The 19315-nt window shown below is 39.6% G+C and overlaps 1 protein-coding gene across 6 annotated transcripts; it reads right to left on the bottom strand.

Annotated features, from left to right (window-relative positions):
- Positions 1-7: 7 nt before the first annotated feature.
- Positions 8-8003, bottom strand: pex2 (peroxisomal biogenesis factor 2). Of its 6 annotated transcripts, XM_088283609.1 has the most exons (4): positions 7881-7941; positions 5490-5602; positions 4083-4183; positions 8-2084 (listed from the first exon to the last, which is right to left on the bottom strand). In XM_088283609.1, the coding sequence occupies exon 4, from the start codon at positions 2077-2079 to the stop codon at positions 1120-1122; it is 960 nt and encodes a 319-aa protein (XP_088139735.1). In that variant the 5' UTR covers positions 2080-2084; positions 4083-4183; positions 5490-5602; positions 7881-7941; the 3' UTR covers positions 8-1119. The 6 variants fall into 6 exon arrangements, with proteins under 6 accessions (XP_088139735.1, XP_088139733.1, XP_088139736.1 ...); XM_088283607.1 differs by lacking the exon at positions 5490-5602 and having other exon boundaries at positions 7881-7986; XM_088283610.1 differs by lacking the exon at positions 5490-5602 and having other exon boundaries at positions 8-2081; positions 7881-7986.
- Positions 8004-19315: the final 11312 nt, after the last annotated feature.

Below are 19315 nucleotides of genomic sequence, written 5' to 3'. Positions count from 1 at the left end.
GACTGCCAGGGTTTTGGTACAGTTTACGACAGTCTTATGGGGGCAAGGGCCCTGGAGATTACGAGTGGGGAAGAGATGGAAAGGCAAGCAAAAGAGAGGAAGGGCCAAGGGAGAAGAGAGGCTAGCTGTCAAGTGTGTGAGTCAATCCAAGCCCCCGGCTGCCCCCTTGATCTCGAGGATGTTGGGGTGCTGTGAAAATGGATAATGGGAGTTGGAACGACCGGGCCTGTCTAGAGAGAAGTGTGATGATTGTTATAACTTTCCCCTCATCTCCCTCCTCCACTTAACCGAATAAACACCCAAGAGAAGGCCCTAAATCAATTTTAATGATGTTGAAATACAATTTAGGCACAGAATACACAACAAATGCTAATTTGGCCATGATGAGAGGGATCAGAAATTCCTCCCATTATTTATTCAGCTGACTTTCTGCATTTTTCATCAGAACAAATATTCCCATTTCAACAAACACACACACTCCGAGAGAATTCGAAGCATAAATCAACACATTCTTTAATTAAATATATGCTCTGTGGGGTTCTCCGGAGTCTGTCCAGTTCGTCAAAGACAAATAGTTCGGTCCGAAGTCCAACCCGAGGATCGGACTGTCAATACACGTGGACATACATTAAACATAGACCGTTGACGCGTGTTCAGAAATAATACAGACATCATAAAAACGTGAACTCAAACAGTTGTGAATCAGGGGCGGTAAAAATGATACAATCTGCTCACTCGAAGAATCTCACATTATTATATCAATCAATCAATTTATAGAGCACTTTTCATGTAAAGAATGCAAATCAAAGTGCCTTATATGGATTAAAATTCCCTTCCTCTCGCTACGTTCAAAATAAAATCAGGTGCAGAGTGAGAAAATTGCCCCAAAACCAGTATACTACTGCAATGTATGATGGTCAGTGTGTGGGGCAATTCAAGTGAGTTTCTGTTGGCCATTCATTATTAAGTGAAATGTCTTATTTTCTCTTCTGTATTCATAATAGCTGTCGAAGCCAAATTTGGAGCCTATCCCAGCTGTCTTCGGGCAGTTGGCGGGGCACACCCTGAACTGGTTGCCAGCCAATCGCAGGGTTATTTGCGCCTCAAGTTATATTCCAACTAATGACGGACAAACGTCTCTATTTTGGCAGGCTTCAATTGTCTTGCCTCTTTCCCACATTTGGGACAGATGACGCAATTGTTTGCAATGCTATGACTTTTAATACAATAGTAGCAGAAAACATGCGGACAACCAACTGTATGAGGCATGGTCGGCCACTCGCCACACAGCGAGCACTCTGGCCACACCCGCTCTTTGTTCTGTGCACCGTCCACACCACTTCTGTCGCCCCCAAGCACCATGGAATATATGGTCGCTTTCAATTTGCTTGTGTTGATGAGTGGCAACAGAAAAATGAGGAACTCCGCAAAGCCGTGCCAAAGAAGCTCACGATTCATGTATTGGTATGTCATGTCCCGGGTCACGTTAGGCTTGCTAAAAACTGCTTGAGCGCCGGTGATCCTTTCGGCCAGGACTGGGTGGTAACCTTTCCTGAGGAATGCAAGAAAGTTGACAAGGCTTGCGAGACGGACAACACCTGAAATCATAGTCAGGGAATTGCGGAGGGCCTTCTGGAATCCTCCAGAAACGGGACCCCCTGAAGTCAAACCAAGGCACAGTCGGAGGTTGTGGGATCGCTCTTGTAGCCATCGAGGACCTACTGTTAGTAGAAGCAGAACCAACTTCTGCCTGTGGGACAGAGACTTGTAGAGGTTAGATGAGGTCAAGGTGTTATGATAGCGTAGGCTCAGTAAAGACTGTCCAACTGTAGTGCTGTCAGGATAGACTGTGAATCTCCAAAGGAGCAGCTGGAGCAAAGCCTTCAGTTCGGGCTCCAGAGGTGTGAGAAGGCCCGGGCGGAAATTCTGGAAGCAATGGGAGAACTGGGTCCAGAGCAGCTGCTCAAGGGCTGAGTCGAGCTCGAGAGCATCCAGCTGGCTGATGCGCAGGACGGGGATCAGCGGGTCACAAGTGGATTCTGTGAGAGAACCTCCTACCTGGATGCCCTCCTTTTCCATTTCTGCTAAAAGAAAAACAACATTTTTTCCCCACAACTTCATATTGTTTTCATCATGCACAAAAACACAGACGAGAGAGGTTTTCTTTAGGCTAACTTTGGATATGCAACATGCCCAAATGATTATTCAAAGATAACTAATTGAAAGTAGAAAATAATGCATGACATGATATTATTATCATACCAGCAGCACCATGGTGGTTCCATTTAAGAAGCAGCACATGGGAAAGTACCCACAGAGTCAAACGAGTACAGAACAACTTGGATGTTGGGAGGATCGGGGCCCGTGAGGTGAAGGCCATCTTGTTTGGAGGGTTATTTTCTCCTCATACATACGGAGGGAAAATCACTTTTCACATTTAAAACCCGTCCTTAATGCAACCTTTGAGCTGTGCAATGCAAAGGAACGGGCTGGGAGGGGTCTTCGTCTCCCTCCAGTGTATAAACACACACAAACCAACAAACACACACGGTGAAGCCCGGGGCTCCTGGTGCCTGCACCCTCTGGAGATAGGAGTGTGTATACAAATCACATCACGAGGGATTAGGCTAACGGCACAGTCTCTGGTACACCGTAAACATCTGCCAAATGTGGAACAATCTTCCACTCCCCGGAGTCAACTCCATATGGGATCGCACCATTGTGACGTCTGGGCTATTTTGTGCCGCCAACCGCTCTCAGTTCCCCACTTTTTATCTGGCCTTTTCCTCAAGTGAAACGCTTAGGAAGTGGGCGACTAACTAACACAAGGAGAGACAGAGCAATAGTGTGACAGAGTGAGTGAGAGAGAGGCCCTTTTTGACAGTGGCTTTTGTGTCTCGCTGAACAGGATTTGTCATGAGGCTTTTGAGATTTCAGTGGGGTAAATATGGCAGTTTTGACAGAAAGAGAGGGAGATGATGGTCACTTTAGAAGGCTCAGAGGTGTGTGTGTTTGGAGAGGGGGGGGTAGCTAATGTAATGTGTGGCACTGGTTCGGGCCTGTCTGCGTATTCACGATGTTTCAATGGATGGAGGATTCGCCATCCGACGAAGTCAGAATTAGCAAATCAATAGGGGCGAAAAAAAAGAGTGAATTTGTGTTGAAGTAAGCAGGTGTGACAAATTCATTGAGTTGAATTTGAAAGGCTGCCATGTTTAGTGACTAGAACCGCGCCTGTGACGGGAGAGAAGTTTGGATTAAAAAAAAAAAAAAAAAAAGATAGCCGCCAAGTGTGTACTAACCAATAAACAGGCTCCATTTGTTTAGCTTAATCTTAAAGTTTTGCCTCGATGTGAAAAAAAAATGTGCAGATTATATGCCTCGCTGGCCGACTATTTACTGTATGTTTGTCAAGAGTAGCCTTGATCTATGCGGAGCGCTAATACAGTGCTAAGTTAATCTATCGGTCCGTCGCTACACACACACACACACACACAGTAGACGCGCAAACACACACACAACCAGGTGCTGAAAATCCCCATCGCAGCATCAACAACAGCACTCCCGGGAGGAGTAAACCCAGCCGGGTCCAATATTCTTTTCAAAGCCTTTTTATCGAGCAGTTTACAAGTTATGAATGAATATGTTTTATTTGGGGAAACACTGTAGTGACAGCCACCTATCAATAGTAATGTGACTATTGTCAAGGGTCTGTCAATATTAATGTAATTATGATGTAGTGGGATCCGAGGGATAGCGCAGAGTCGGGGGGCCAAGTTACATCTCCGGCCCGCTGCCATATCAATAGCTGGGATTGCTATTGACAGTTTCCTTTCAGACTTGCCAGATATATAACAAGCAGACACTTCAGTCAATGCTGGGGTGCCTATAAAAATTAAGCATTTGAATTTACAGGGCTGATACTGTGGACAGCCAGAAATCCATGGTTCTTGTGTAGTCAAAAGTCACACACCGTGTCGGCGCACAGGGCTTATTGTGCGCAAGCTGCACTGGATAGCAGCCGCATGCAAAAAGTGGAAACTCACAAGTGCAAAACCCACACATGCATGTGGTCTATTTACTTGATAATTCCCTTGCGGGGTCAGCCAGGCAACCAATCAATCCAGACACAAAACGGCTTCGCTCGCAGAGTCATAAGGCCAGGTGGAAAGGTTCAGGGATGCTAAACAGGACACGATAAAAAAAAAAAAAAAAAGAAAGACAGATCAGATTAAATAATCTTTCTTCTCTCGCAGGGATGTGATAAACCCTTTTTTATAGCATTTAGGTTATTTTGATTCAGGCGGGATGAGAGTTGTCTCCCCGTGTGCGTGCTGTTCAGACAAAAGATGAGCACAGAGACTCAAGGCTGAATGGCATGGCTTACTGACATCAACAACCACAACAACAACAATATCCAATCTAGCAGGGAACACAGTGCAAAATTGCTGCAAGCTAAATGGGGCTATGACCGGTGAGACGGAGGCAGACGCCAGGCAACAAAAGCACACACAAGCCTCGTGGCTGCCCCAGTCCTCTAGAAAGTCTTCTCGTCAACCACAAGAAAAATGGAGCGACAAAAGGACAGATTCAAAAGACAGATATGTCAAACAAGGCATCATGAAACTCCCAGCTGCAGTGGGGCGCTACTGTTTACTGATACAGTGAAAGAGGAAAAACTGGGAGCAAAGATAGCCAAGGAGGGAAAAAAAAATGCGAGGTGGGGGGAAGATAAGCGCCAACGTCCACAGGAGCTGACCTTGAAACTGACGGTCACAATAAAGGAGGAGGGAACATTCCGGAAGCATATCTGCCATAGTGAGGTGCACGGCATCCAGGGAGTAGCCTATAGACAGAGGAAGACACCTCTTTCTTCTTGACCTTGCCTTTGGTGTCGAGGGAGGGGATGAGGGTGTGAAGAGCAGGGGGATGCTAAAAAGGTGACAGCATTTGGCTTTGCTACAAGACACCAACATTGATGATTGATAATTCTAGCACCACTCGCTAGTGCTGCTTTTTCATGAACAAAACCAGAGACAAGACAACGAAGTATTTTTTTCCAGGAGGCCTTAACTATTTCGCGTGCCAAACTATATACAAACACATGCGTATATCTCAACGCTTCAGGAGTCTTTACTCAAGCCAGCTTTCTTGCCGCCCTCAGTCTCATCTTGAATAAAATGTGTGATTACTATGGCTGCAAACAGAGAAGTACAATTCTCCATTGTTGTTTTGTTTGTTAGTGTGCCATGCTATTCTCGGGTTTTAAAGTTTCCTCTGACAAGTTCAAAGTGGAAAACGGACCAACTGAAACAGAGGCGAGTATAACAGTGTGCAATGGAAAAAGGGAAATTGGCAACGGTTGTTAGCGTAAAAAATTGAATGCTAAAAATGGATGAAAAACAAAAGTGTGTTGGTTTCCAATTTTCCAACTTCTATTTCTCTTGCTCGTGTAAATTAATTTGCCTGAAAGTTCAAGTGAATCAAACCTATTTTCCTGAGCACTTCGGAACATCACCCCGCCGTCGGCTGCTCACTTTATTGCCCTTCTTTGGCCAGGAAGCCTTGTGGCCCTAATAGCCAAGAGCTGATAGTGTCCACACTATAAAAACAAATGAGGACGTCAAACTTAGAACTTTTTAAAAGAGTGATGTCATACGGCAGACCAAATGCATTGCGCAAATCTTAAAATAACCCAGGGGTGAACTAGACTAATTGTTATGAGTCTGTTTCATGAAAAATGAATGTTGGCAAATGCACAGAGGGGTCTTCGGGATGCGTCGGTGTATTCACACACTAATGCTCTCTCAAGACTCATCTCTTTCTCCAATTGCCTACTCCTTCGAACCATATGGTGTAAGGCCAACAGTGTCTGCACGCCAAGAGAATACACATTAGTTAAACCATAACAGTCTGCAGTTTTTTTTTTTTACTTTGGACTTTCAGAATCAGAATCAGAAGGCTCTTTAATGTCATTGTTCTCAGTGTACAACAAGATTGGAGAGGTCGCCTCTCAAGTACAAATATAATATTTTAATTACATATATCAATTAAATTAATTAAAGATTAACTTATTAAATAATAAATAAATATGAAATAAAATAAAATTTAAGAAAAATGTATGTTACAGCATTTCATGCTTTATAAACAAATTTGGCTCGTGTCAAAATAAGCCGTGCAAGTGCATGTTCACAAAAACCTGCAGAACTTGGAAACGGTAAATTGTTCATTAAATCAGATATGGAGATTTGATTGCTTGGCTAACACTTGGAGACATTGGGCAATTACTAAGGTAATATTTTAAAGGGTTTGATTCTATTGCAATGAGTTAGACCAGGGACTGGAAGTTAGCACGCCTCCGTTATCGTAAATGCAGAATTGATGCGTGCATAGAGTCCATTATGCACAATGTTCAACTTTCTGTGGTTGTACAATGACAGTAGTTGGATTACGACATCACTCTCTGCTTCAACCCTGTTCACACAATCGTGAAGTGGGACTAAAATGTATACGATAGTTGAAACCTTATTTAAATAAAAAAAATATATATAATAAATAAAATCTGAAAAGTAGGTTGAATTAAATAATTCAACTGACTGCAGAATTTCCCTGTTGATTTCTAAATGATCCAATGTTGACCTTAACGACGATGATGACACACAAGGCCACCTGTGTGTAATCAATATCAGTGAAAAAATGCACTTGCATCCTGATAGTCTCAGAGGTCAGTAAAAAGAATATTGGGACACAAACAGCACCGTGAAGACCAAGGAACACATCAGGCGGATGCGGGATAAAGAGGAAAAAAAAAACATACTTGATGGAATAAATTTGCACATCATATATATATATATATATATATATATATATATATATATATATATATATATATATATATATATATATAAAGATCTTGCTTCTAAATGATGTGCTTGCTTGCCAATATACACAGTAAACAAAAAATGCAATAATTTTTATCCTTTTGTTTTTATCCCACTACTGTGTTGACCAAATTTATGTAAGGTCAACTTTGTTAATGTGAATGAAATAAACTCACGTGAAGGTTACGATACACATCATGCAATATAAGAACATATATCCATCTATTTGGCATGGCTTTATTTCCGTTTTAAAAAAATGGCATACCCCAATACTCAAAATACAATGCAATTCAACTTGAATGACAAATCATTGCACGCAAATACATTAAGCTCCTGAATCATGTTTTCATGCTTGTCACACTCCACTAATGCTCAAAATTGCATTGCCCCTTGTTTTAATTTTTTGGCACCCACAAGCCCTAAAAAAACCCTACATTTGATGCATTTTGATAATATGGAAAGAGCATTATTAGATAATCACAGGGGGGATTAGTCTATGCGAGAGCAGCGCAGTCAAAGCCACTTGGGGGCGAAAAAAAAGCAGATATAACCGCAGGACAGATAAGAGTAGAGGAGTGATGATTGGGATGAGAAAGATGAAGTGAATAGTCTGAGGAAATCAATAAGATCAACTCAGCCTTGAATCTAGATGTCGGAGACCTTGATCCCTGGCATTGATTATTTAGTAGAATAACACGAATCAAATGGGAAGAGTGTGACATTCTAGAACTAATGCAGCCAGTGCTGCAGTTTCATCTTGGTGTACATTAAATCGAATGCTAGTATTCTCCTGGTGGTCTCGTTCATTTTGCAGCCAATACCGTACATAACAAAAACAACAGATGGACGTTGTGGCTACATAAAACACGTTCGACAGACCGAGACATTCATTTATGCGATTAAAAATAGCGGGGTATGTGGAAGCAGATTACGTATGGGATTTAATAATTATTTTTTAAAGAAACACTTGTTTCCGAGTGACTGTAAGAAGATATTTACCCATTTCGATGTATAAAAGGCAAATTCAATGTTAACGGTGCATTCTTGTGCTCCTGGCAGACATCGTGCATTTCCGGGATGCAAACATAGATCCCGCCCATTAACAGGAACCGTTCAATAGTGTGATGAAACGTCACAAAAACGCGTCATGTTGGGGAAAAATAGCCAATCAGGTCACGGAGTGTCACGTCAGTTGTAAACTGTATTGAGAGCGTGTGTCATTATAAGTACAATTTATTGTACTATTTTCTGTTGTGGTAACCGCACATGGAGACCGTTTTGTTAAAGAATACAATGCACAAAAAAGACATCCGTTAGAAACGCCCAGTAACTACAAGATATTGTCTTTCCTGTGCTACTTAATAATTAATTCATCATTTATTACAAAAAAACTGGAAATACATGAGCAACAAATAAGCATCCAGAGCAATTACGCCTAATGCGGAACAAGAGAGAGCGGCTTTAAACGCATCTGCTGTCTTATATGTACAATATGTCACACAGAGCTTCCCGGGGAACTGATTTAAACAACTTCTGAAGGAATTCAAAACATTGAACGAGCAGAACAATTGGACAAGCCCAGAGGTGATGCTGCAGGTGAGATCACGTTAACTACAAGTGCACTTTGTGATAATGATGAAAGCTATGTCTTATGCGATTGCAGTGCGGAAATGTGACATTTAAGAGTATTTTATTGTAAGTTAGTTATATTTTTGTTTTCCCCAATATGCATATAAAGACAAACAAGGATTTTCCCTTGACCTCTCAGTTTGTCTCTGTCGTTGGAATTGACTAAAACATGTTTACTCAAGCACAATTTGGTAAACATTCACTACTCTGAACTACAATTTAGATAGAAAATGACCAGTAAAATAGTGGCAGGTGTTAAAATGTTTGTGTGCATTTTAGGATGAGTAAGTAAATGGGAGGGGGAAATCTTGCAAACAATGGATATTTTTTCAGGGATTTATGCAGTCATTCTCTTCAATGTGTCAACAAAACTGGAATTAATAGGAACATGTGAAAGAAGAAAAATGTACTGGTGAAAGGAAAGCGGCAAATGGAGTGCAGACTGATGAGTTGACATGCACATAATTACCAAGTTCTCAGAAGATTGGAAGGTCCCATGAAACTATTTACAAAGAAGCTTCTCTACATCATCAAATAGCTACAATTTATTTCATGATAAAATAAAAAGATCAACAGTATATACCGTTTACTTGGTTTTGAAGTTCAGAGTTGTGGTCAGTTTAAATTGTGTTTGAATAAATGCATGAATATTTTAACAGTTTTGTTGCACTACGAGCTTTAAAATGATAATAAAACCGGCTTACTTTATGAACTTAAATTTGAAGTGAAAGTGACTTGAAGCTGGACAAAATGTATTGGTATTTTTAACCAAACTGAGATACATATGTTGAGGTACATTTGTAATTGTAAAAAATATATATTTTTTACTTTTAGTTAAAATGACTTGTGCAACTGAAAACGGACAATGACATCACAGTTGCCTGGTAACGGCCAATCACGGCTCACCTGTTTTGGAGTTGGGTCATGTAATGTTCCCAAGCTGAGTCGTGATTGGTGGTTACCTGAGCAACTGTGATGTCATTTTTAGTTGACAGCAACAACGAGCAAAATAGAGATGGATTATAAGTGTTGGAATTGGCTGCTTAATTTATATTCCACAAACGCAATATTAAGACCATGGTTAGACCAGTGAGGCTACATGCATTTTTATTTATTATTTATTTATTTTTTTTACAAATATATATATATATATATATACATATATATATATATATATATATATATACTTCCCTTTCATTGGGTGGCTTGGGAAAGCCTCACAAAAAGAATGCAGTGCTGATTATTGCAAAAAAAAAACACAAATTAATTTGTTTTGTTAGATTCTGATAGATTGTGCATATGTAGCTAAAATTGTGACTGTCAAGTGTAAATTAAGAAGCATGTTTTATGGTAAATAATTTTTATTTTTGTAATAATTTACTCTGTAACAATATGCTTCCAAACAACAACATGGATTCTGCTTTTATTTTAAAAAGCATCAAGAGCACAAAGAAAAATACTAACCGAATTTTGTGTAGCATAATTTACTACCATCAACTATTGTTATTGGGTTACCTTACATCCAATACAAATCAAAGAACATCCACTTCCCTGTGACAGGGTCTGAAGTAGATGGTCTCTGTTCGGTCAGACGAATAGCAGGAGGAAGTACAGGAGCCACTTTCATAAAGCTGTGGCAATTGTAACAGGTGGCAAATTGCATTATGTTTCAATCTGAGCGGTGCAGATCAGGAAGACTGATCCAAACTCATATTTTTTTTTTTAAAAAAGCAAGCTTTCTAATCATCTCTATTGTCATGTGACACAATTTAGCGACAGAATGTAGTCAATGCGAGCCGGGCTGTGCATCAACTTAAGTGTAACAAGGTTTTCGAGACGGCTTTTGGTCAGCCAGGCCCATTCAAGGGCCTTCTTAACGAGGTTATATGTTTAGAACCCAGCAGCTCCCTTGTCCTAAAGGCTGATGTGAACTCTTCATCATAAAGCTTGTCCCCTGAAAATAAATGCAGGAACAGTCACATGGGCCATCATTGTGAATCTACTCATCATTGAGTTAGATGTTTAAAAGAATTACTCAAAACATGCATTTCTTTCCAGAATGTTAAACAATTCCCAGGTTTCTTTTCTTGGTCACTAAGATGGGATGTACTTTTATTAAAAATACTTTAAGGATCAATCAAGAGTTGTATCAAATTTGTTGCACTCTATTCACTTGCCAGTGGCAAGTCAGTGTTTTGTTCAATGGACAACAAGTGGGTGGATCGTTTTCCCATCTTCTCTTCTACCTTGCTTGGGTTGAATACTCACAGCAGCCGCCTTCTTCCTTCTCCTCGTGGAAGCAGCGCCCAGCATTTAGGAAAAAATTGTCAATAACTATAATGGCGATATCGTCATCGTCACGTTACGATATCGCCATCTAAAAACATTACTTTCCGACCGCTTTAGCCGAACAGAGTATTAAAAACGACATAGACCGTGACCTTATTCACCGCTGAGAGAATCTGACTGATCACCAATATTGTTATAATTTTCGTATTGTGAGATTCATATCGTGTTTGTGACAGTTTGATATTGTGCCCTTATTTGAAACACAATGAAAATATTTTTAATTCACTGACACAGCAACTCTCTCTGTGAATATAGTGCATGGACAAAATGCCAAACACGAACACGCCCCCTCCAGCCTCTTGGACTTCTACACCGAGCCTTCAAGAGAGTGCCGTTTATTAGAAGTTGGCGCTGATATACTGCTCGTCTAATTGATATTCATCAACACTCAATGTCGCTTTGTTTACCACCACGTGCATTTTTTAACTATATCTTTGCTACCACCTGGACTTCAAGTGAGTGCCAATGGAGATTCTGTTGCATTATCACTGATCGGTGCAGCATTTTATAAGCAAGCCACCAAATTACTTTTAACCAATCAAATTATTAAATCAGTGAAAACTGACTTCAAAGTATGAATTGTGTTCTTTTGTTGAGCTTTCATAGCTCATATGGAGGAACCTAAACAAATAGGGAATACTTGGTGGGATACGGGAACATTGTGGTCCTCACATTTCTCGTCTTATTAAAGGCCTGATTTTTTTTTAATGCTGATTTTTTAAATTTGATCTCATTATCTGGCACCCCTGTCATGCAAAGGTTGTGAGTTTCTCTAGGCTTTAGTTTTGGCTGGTAGCAAACATTTGAAACATTAATGCCAATTCAATACCCCCTCTTGCACATGATAAAAGTAGGGCAGTCATTATGTCAAGAAACAAGCACAGTCCTTCTAACAACAAGCCTGTGGTTATTATGATGCATTATTCAGTAATACAGAGAAGGCACGAGTGGCATCAGCTTTGCACTCCTAGATCTTGATAATGCATTTTTTTTCACCTTCCCTTCTAATGGTAGATTTACAGAATGTTAATGGTGGTAGCAAGACCGGCACATTGTGAATATGGTACACTGGGCTTTGGTCAAACGTGACTGCCGTGGCTAGTAGCGTCATATAACTCCTTCTAAACGGTCAGACCGTAGTAAAACACAACGCGTGGTTTGCAGTGCGCCTTTCAACCATCAGATGCTGTGGCATCTCGTGATTTAACATGATGAAACAGCTACCATACACCATTGGTGGGCGTGAGAATAGTGAGAAAATGTGGAAAAATGTTTGTGATAGACTGATATGCTTTTCCAGGGCCCTTACCGATACCGATTATTAGAAGTCATGGAGGCCGATGACCGATATTTGAAGCTGATATTCATTTGTTGAAAAAAATTGTAAAATTGTGTCAAATTTAAAAAAAAATAAAAACTCCAAATCTTGACTTGCTTTTGAGCATATATTTAGAACCTGGCCTTTTACGTAATGTCCTGTTTTACTGTGTATTTTTAAAACATAAGATAAAATTGAGAAATGAACCGCTTATCGTCACAAGTATCGCTTTTCTGTATTCAAATCTACGTGGAGTGTTTATTAGTTTTAATTCCCAACCTATGTGTAACAGTTGGATTAAACATGGGTGGATTGGTTATGCATGCATTTTACGTTGCAGGCATGATCAATTGACCCGCGATTAATCCACTTGTTACATCAATCCCACACATATCCCTGAATAGGTAATAATAATAATAATAATATAATACTGCCTTTATTAGTCCCACAATGGGGAAATTCGAGATTCGAACCCAGGCCTCCTGGGGAGACTGGGTCCTGAACGCGGCGCCTTAGACCACTCGGCCATCCTGGCAGCCAATCAAGCAATAAGTAGCAGTTCACCATTTGAAATTGTTGTGTTGGACAGTTAACTTGAAATAGGCATTTTTTGGGACTGTCAAAATAAAGAGCAAATCTTGAGAGAGACGTTTTGATTTCGCCTCCGACGGCCTGTGGGGACTCAGTGATGGACCGGTGACTGCCGGGAGTGCTGACGGTGCGGGACATACCTGGCCCATACTGCTCATCGACTCTCAGCGACTGCCCACAGTCCGCAAATGGCCAAATGTGAAAATGTTACAACATATTAATTACCCAAAAATATCAGCGCCAATGAACTTTTTTTTTTGGTAATCTATCCTCTTTGTGGGAATCTCTCAATAGCGCAAAAATGAGTTAGATTTTGAAGCATTATGTTTTGAGTCCATCTCTTTCAAAGTGTTAGCATGTTAGGTGGAGCGAGTTCACTGATGACAACACTACAGCCATTCAAGTTATTTTCTTATTTCAGGTGTGCTATATATTCCAAATTTAAATTAAAGTGATGCAATGCAAAATTTTTAACCAGACATTTAAGTTTGTCGAAGGATCGTCATTTGTGAGAATTGTTAATAAATCTGATCAAATATCTGTTCATCCGCCAGGTTAGACTGTATTATATTGTACAAATGTACATGCGAGAATAATTATAATTCTCATTTTCAATCATGTATTTTTAAAATTAAAGACATTGAGCCTGCAAAGTTGTCGTGATCTTAATGTATTGTTCGAGTTCAGTAATGGCCAGTCTTTTTGAAGGTTCTTTTTATTTATTTATTTTTTTATTTTTTACGTGGAAATGTAGTTACGGCCTATTATACGGCACATGCGAGTACTTACCTGCTTTTGTGGTAGAGGTCAAAAGGGCAGCGCTGTGTCCTCTCCATGAAGTTTGCTAAGGTCACTGTAATACAATGCGCTGCATTTCTTTGTATTCAACAGCAATTTCACCTCCTTCGGGGTTTCCTTGGTGCGTTCCCTGAATAGGCTGCATAATAAACATGTTTACATTGCAAAATCCATGCCCACTGAAAGTGATAATGACCAAGAGCTTATTCTTGCTGCCGTGGAGTAGACAAAGACAAAATTGCAGAACATATTAAATGACATTTTCTTTCGTTCAAAATAAAAAAATCTTCCGCCTATTCAGTTAGATGATAGAACAGTTTTGGTATTGATCGTGAAAAAAGGAGCTTCTCGGGGCAGTTGAAGAAAATGGTGTGAAAGATTATCAGCGTCGCCATTGTGTTAACTCATTTTAAATCTCAATTTTCACCACACTTGAATTATAGACTTGCTGTCTATTTCTGCGACTTTGGATGTTTTCATGCTCTCAATTGGTACCCAAATGCAAACAAATTGAGTCGCTCACGCAACAGTCTATTATAGTCATCCGGGGACAATAGTGTGTTTCTGCTCTGATGTCCATAATGTGAAATCCAATCAAATGAAGAGCATTTAGAGCTACTTATGGACCTTTGCAGCATGTAAACAATGCAATGAACGATGTAATAGGAGCTTGGCCAGCATCTGATTGAATTGTCTTGGAAGGTCTTGTTGACGTACAATAGGGTAGAATTGTAATTGACAATAGACTGCACAGAGTTTTTGGAGTCATAATTTCATGATATGTATGACTTTATATTCTGTGCATGAGACGGTTGTGAAGACTCCGTTTTCTTTGGGTCCTACATATAGGCGGGTGGATGGACGTCATCTTCCTTGTTGATATAAAGCTTGCATTAGCACGACAGTACTTTGAAAACATTTATGGTAACCAGTGATGATCTTTTGCTTGTTTTTACTTCAAGTCAATCTGACATGGAAAACCTAATTGAATTTTAATAATTGTACTAGCAATACTGTGAAAATGTGTTTTCTAAGAAGAATCAATTAAGTCGAAACAAGGAACTGTTGGGGAGAAATAAATGAGTTATATTTTAAGAGATTTTGATAGTCTACGGTTTTGTCAAAGTCGCAGTCCATAGAGTGAGTGGTCGAAGACTTTGTCTTGATTTTAGAGAACCAGAGGTTAACTTAAAACAATAACTCCCCCCTGAACACAATTGTTCAATTATATTTGCAGGGTATTTTCAACTCTGGATGACAAGTGAAGGGAATTGCTTTTTCTTGCTTTGTGCTCGCCATTGAAAGTGCTTATTCATACTGTATATACTTTGATTCAGTTTCTTTTCGTATGGTACTTCATTTCTTTTTGCACCTACACTCGCACATGTGATCAAAAGAGCAGTGAATCCAATTCGAGAATGTACAATAACTTGTAACTCTCAAAATGCCATACAAAGCTATCCCTACGGCAGTAAATTTTCACTACTACTTCAATGTAAAGGCATGACTTCAAATAGGAATGCATAATTGTGCACACCATCATTGACGGTTTAAATGAGATCAAAGTTCATGTTTTCTGATTTTGCAAGCTTTTCAACATTGGAACATATTTTGACTTCAAGCTACCCGATGTAATATTATGTACTGATGCAATATTGTTGTTTCATTGAAGTCGAAGTGAGAAGATGTCTATGCTTTGCATTGAAAACTCACCCTTGTGTAGCCTCTATTCTTCTCTTACATGCATTCACGCACATACGTATGCCTGTTGAAGTGGCAGCTGCTCGGATGAAAAAACGAAACAAATGTGGGAGAGAGCACTGGAGGTCAAGGGGTTGCGGTGGTGGACTATGCTAATGTTGTTGTTAATGACTTTGCTGTGAGTGATAATTGATCGTCTTCATTACCATATTAACTCCACTGTCCCACCATGGCCAACGAGAACAACCCGGTCTGCGCGCCACATACACATGTGCACACACACGATTTTTTTTCACTGTGCAGTAATGGATGCCCCCATTTGATCCTTGAAATAATTAACTAATTAGCCTAATTAAAATCAATAGAAGTGCCGATACCGGCCTAGACATTTCAGGGACGTTATCTCTGTCTGCAGTCGAAGGAATTTTCAAAACAAATGGGCTGAGGGGGGTGTGTGTAATAGGTGGTCAACATAAACAATCGCTGGCGTGGGACATTTAAGGAGGTTTGCACAGGGGGCATTTGCGTAAAAAAGCGACAGTTATTTTATATTAAGCAAGACATAGTTCAGATGTTCTCGTGGTTTTGATATTTAACAATCGGAGGGGAAATGTAACAAAGAGTTAATTGGGCAAAAAGATAAAATGAAAGACAAGAAAAGGTGGAGCTTTAAATGAGAGTGAGAGACTGGGAGAGGTTCCTAATGCTGATTTATGAGTGCTTGGCGTTCTTTAGCTGAAATAAATGGCTTGTGGGAGTGGCTGCAGCATTACTCCCTGTACACGATACTAAGTGCATTGTAAGGTCAGCCATAAGGCCAAAATTACATATGTACTGCTCTGCCCTCATAAACCTTTGTTAATATATCAGCCACCGAGTGGAACTGTAACTCGTGCATCTGTGACTGTACGGGCTGTTTTGTTAGCTGAATTATTGTTTTATAATGCCTATAACATCAAATAGTTTTAAGTGACCACATTTTTTACATTTTTGAAAATGAATGTACTTTTTGGCTTCTATACTCGTCAATGGCAGTGGATGAGTTAATAACCTTTGTAAATGATAAGACTTTTGCGTATTCAGACTTCTAGCCGTTTTTTTTTTTTTTAAAAAGTACAATGGCCTGATTTTAATTTTTTTCTTGGTGACTTGTAAGCAAAAGTGAGCTTTAGGCTTCAGTGAAGTGAAAACAGAACAATTGCGGTGAAGCATCCTAGTTACAGTCAGACAGACAGACAGTAGTGAGGCCACGAGATTTAGCGGAATTGTTTAGTGCACTTTAAAATTAAACCAAAAATTATCACGGAAACATTTTTTGGGATTCTTCATTTTTTATTTTTTTAATTTATTTTTCATGTTTCGTATTTATAAGACATGCTTTGAAGTTGGCAAAAAAGTCAACGTCATAAAAGTTGGTAGACAAATACAGTTATCATTCATTTTCAATGTATATGGCATTGCTCAGCGGAACTCCCAAAACTGAAAGGCATTTTCAGAGATCCTCAGTTTTAAAGCTACAGTTTATGCACCTCTGTTCAAATATATAAAATATTATTTCCAAACTTTTTTTTTTTTAAATGGATTAATAATAATGTGGTTGCACAAACTCACCTTAAACTGGAGTCACCACACACCTGCCACTTTTTTTCAAGTGACTCTAATCAACCCCAAATAAACTTCAGCTGTTTCACAAGTATGGCACTGTCTTGTTTCCTTCGGCCAATTTTTCTCAATTTTTTTCCGAAATGCCCCCCCAGGAAGAAAAAAAAAATCATGTCTCCCCCAACTACCCGCCACTGCCACCTACTGTAGTGGTTGTGCAATTATACCTAATTCTAGTACAGCAAAAAAAAAAAAAAAAAAAGCTTCCTGGAATGGCATTTTTGTCTGGTCTGGGAGGGCGTAGTCCTATCTGGCCTCCCCAGTAGCACTGATGAGAAATTGTGGCCCCCGACATCGTCTGACATCATTGTTGCATTGCGCATGCCCCTCGGCTTATATTGGAAAAAAAACTAACCTCTACATTTTTGCACACACTCACTTTAAACATTCAGGCCTTGACATTTTTAAAAAGGCAGCCAGCTAACATATTAATTTTTTTCTTGCAATTTCTTTTATCACACAAACGCGCACACACACATTTCTGCATTCGTTTTTTTCTTCGTTGGTTGCTTTCAGTTGACCTAGCGCCGGACAAAAGGCACGGAGAAGAGTGGAAAAATGAAATGATTGCATAAAGGGATAGCTATTTTCGGAGGGATAAAGAAGAGGGTGAGGGGTAAGTTGATGAGAAAGGAAGAGTCAGGAAAATAGTGCAAGCTTGGACGTTGCGAAGAAACAAATCGAAATGAAGGCTAAATGGCAGAAAATATGAGAAAATGATGAACATGAGAAAGTAAAGCCTTTCCATGAATGGTTGTTACAATTTATTGGCTTCTTTATAAGAGGAGATAGAAATATATTGGCGGAATGAGGCGAGGCTTATTATTATATTTATTTTTATTAATAAACTTGTGCTCTCCTGCTTCTTAATTAATTATTTAACTGAATTCTTTCTAAGTCCTCGCAGGAACCCGTGATTCAGCAATCGCAGAATTTTCCCCTCGTCTTTTTTATCATGTGCAGAGCAGTGATGCAGGAGGAGGTAGAAAAATATTTTGGGAAATGAGGCGAGGTTTTTTTATCTCGACATTTCATGGAGACGTACTAAAGATGATGTAATAACACTTTAATAACACTTTTTTTGCTTTAAACTCAAGTCAACTGGTAAATTTAGATTTTTTTTTTTTAATGCTCGCAGAAAATCAACTTTCAAAACACGGAACTTGAATTGCTCTCCGCAGAATCAGCAATGTTCTCCGTGGAATCAGCTCATTTTCTCTGCAGAGTCCTGGGGTGACTACTTTAGAGTAAAACAACATACCCTATGAATATTCCATGCGGTGTTTTCATTTGTTCCCATTTGGGAGCTAGTATAGCTTCACATAGTTTATGAATGCAAAGCTTAAGATGGGATGCACCAAATATTCAGTTGTCCAAGTATTTAGCCCCACTCCTGCTGATATTGCATAATTTCCTCACAGTTTTCTTTGAATTGTATCATTTTATATAAAACACATCTAATCTCCTAAATCCTGCCACAAACAAATGGATTACCGTAGCTCTAACCTTTGTGGGGCTCATTACCATATATTGCCGGACTTTTCACGAAACTGCAACCACTGGTGAGAGATTACCAACAGAACGCACATGCGCACCATGAGACCTTATTCCGGACACCCGACCTAGCTGCCTATAAATTCTATCCGTCACTCTGCACGTACATACTTAATCAGCTAATGTTGTTTTATTCCTGATTATTAATTTGCTCCCTTTTTCTGATTTATCTAAAGTGCTCTGCATCACACCAATATTTTGTCTCCTTTCCAGTTGAGAGCAGCTGAGCATTAGAGGAGGCAGTGCGCTTATTCATGTACTTAAGGGATTGCATCTGTAATGAATTGACTAGCTGTTTAGGCCACCCTACGAAGCCGACTACTCACCTTAATAATGTAAGCAGGTCGTAACTCCTTCTAACCCGCGAGTAGAAGGTATGCTTATAAAGACATGCACATATTCATTCGGTCCATCTATATTAGCGACTGACCTCGATGTGTGCCAGGTCCTCTCAGTGCAGCTGCAGTGGAATATCCATTTTTATGTTTGGGGGAAGAATTTAGTTTGGCAAGAAGCACACGTGTCTCTAAGATTTATTTCGATTCTAGAATTCATTTTTTTAGGTTATGTGCTTGTAGCAATAAACAAGATTGAATGAGAAAAGGAAGCTGCGTTTATTATTCAAAGCATATACTGCGACTCAGAATTGTAAAAACATATATTTGTTGACTGACACATCAGCATTTAGTAAGGCGTGACACATTTTCAATACATTGTATATTTTCTTTTGTTTTTGTCTAGTCGGGAGTTTAGTCTGCCTTTCATCTATGTGGTCTGCACTCGTCCCATTTTAAAAGGGTGTCTAAATTCTTGCTACACTGACACACACGTG

The sequence above is a fragment of the Idiotropiscis lumnitzeri genome, chromosome 19, assembly GCF_059441095.1.
Source record: "Idiotropiscis lumnitzeri isolate Australia: NSW breed Sydney's pygmy pipehorse chromosome 19, RoL_Ilum_1.0, whole genome shotgun sequence".
In the NCBI taxonomy this organism is placed as follows: domain Eukaryota; kingdom Metazoa; phylum Chordata; class Actinopteri; order Syngnathiformes; family Syngnathidae; genus Idiotropiscis; species Idiotropiscis lumnitzeri.
This window is presented reverse-complemented; position numbering and strand designations above follow the sequence as displayed.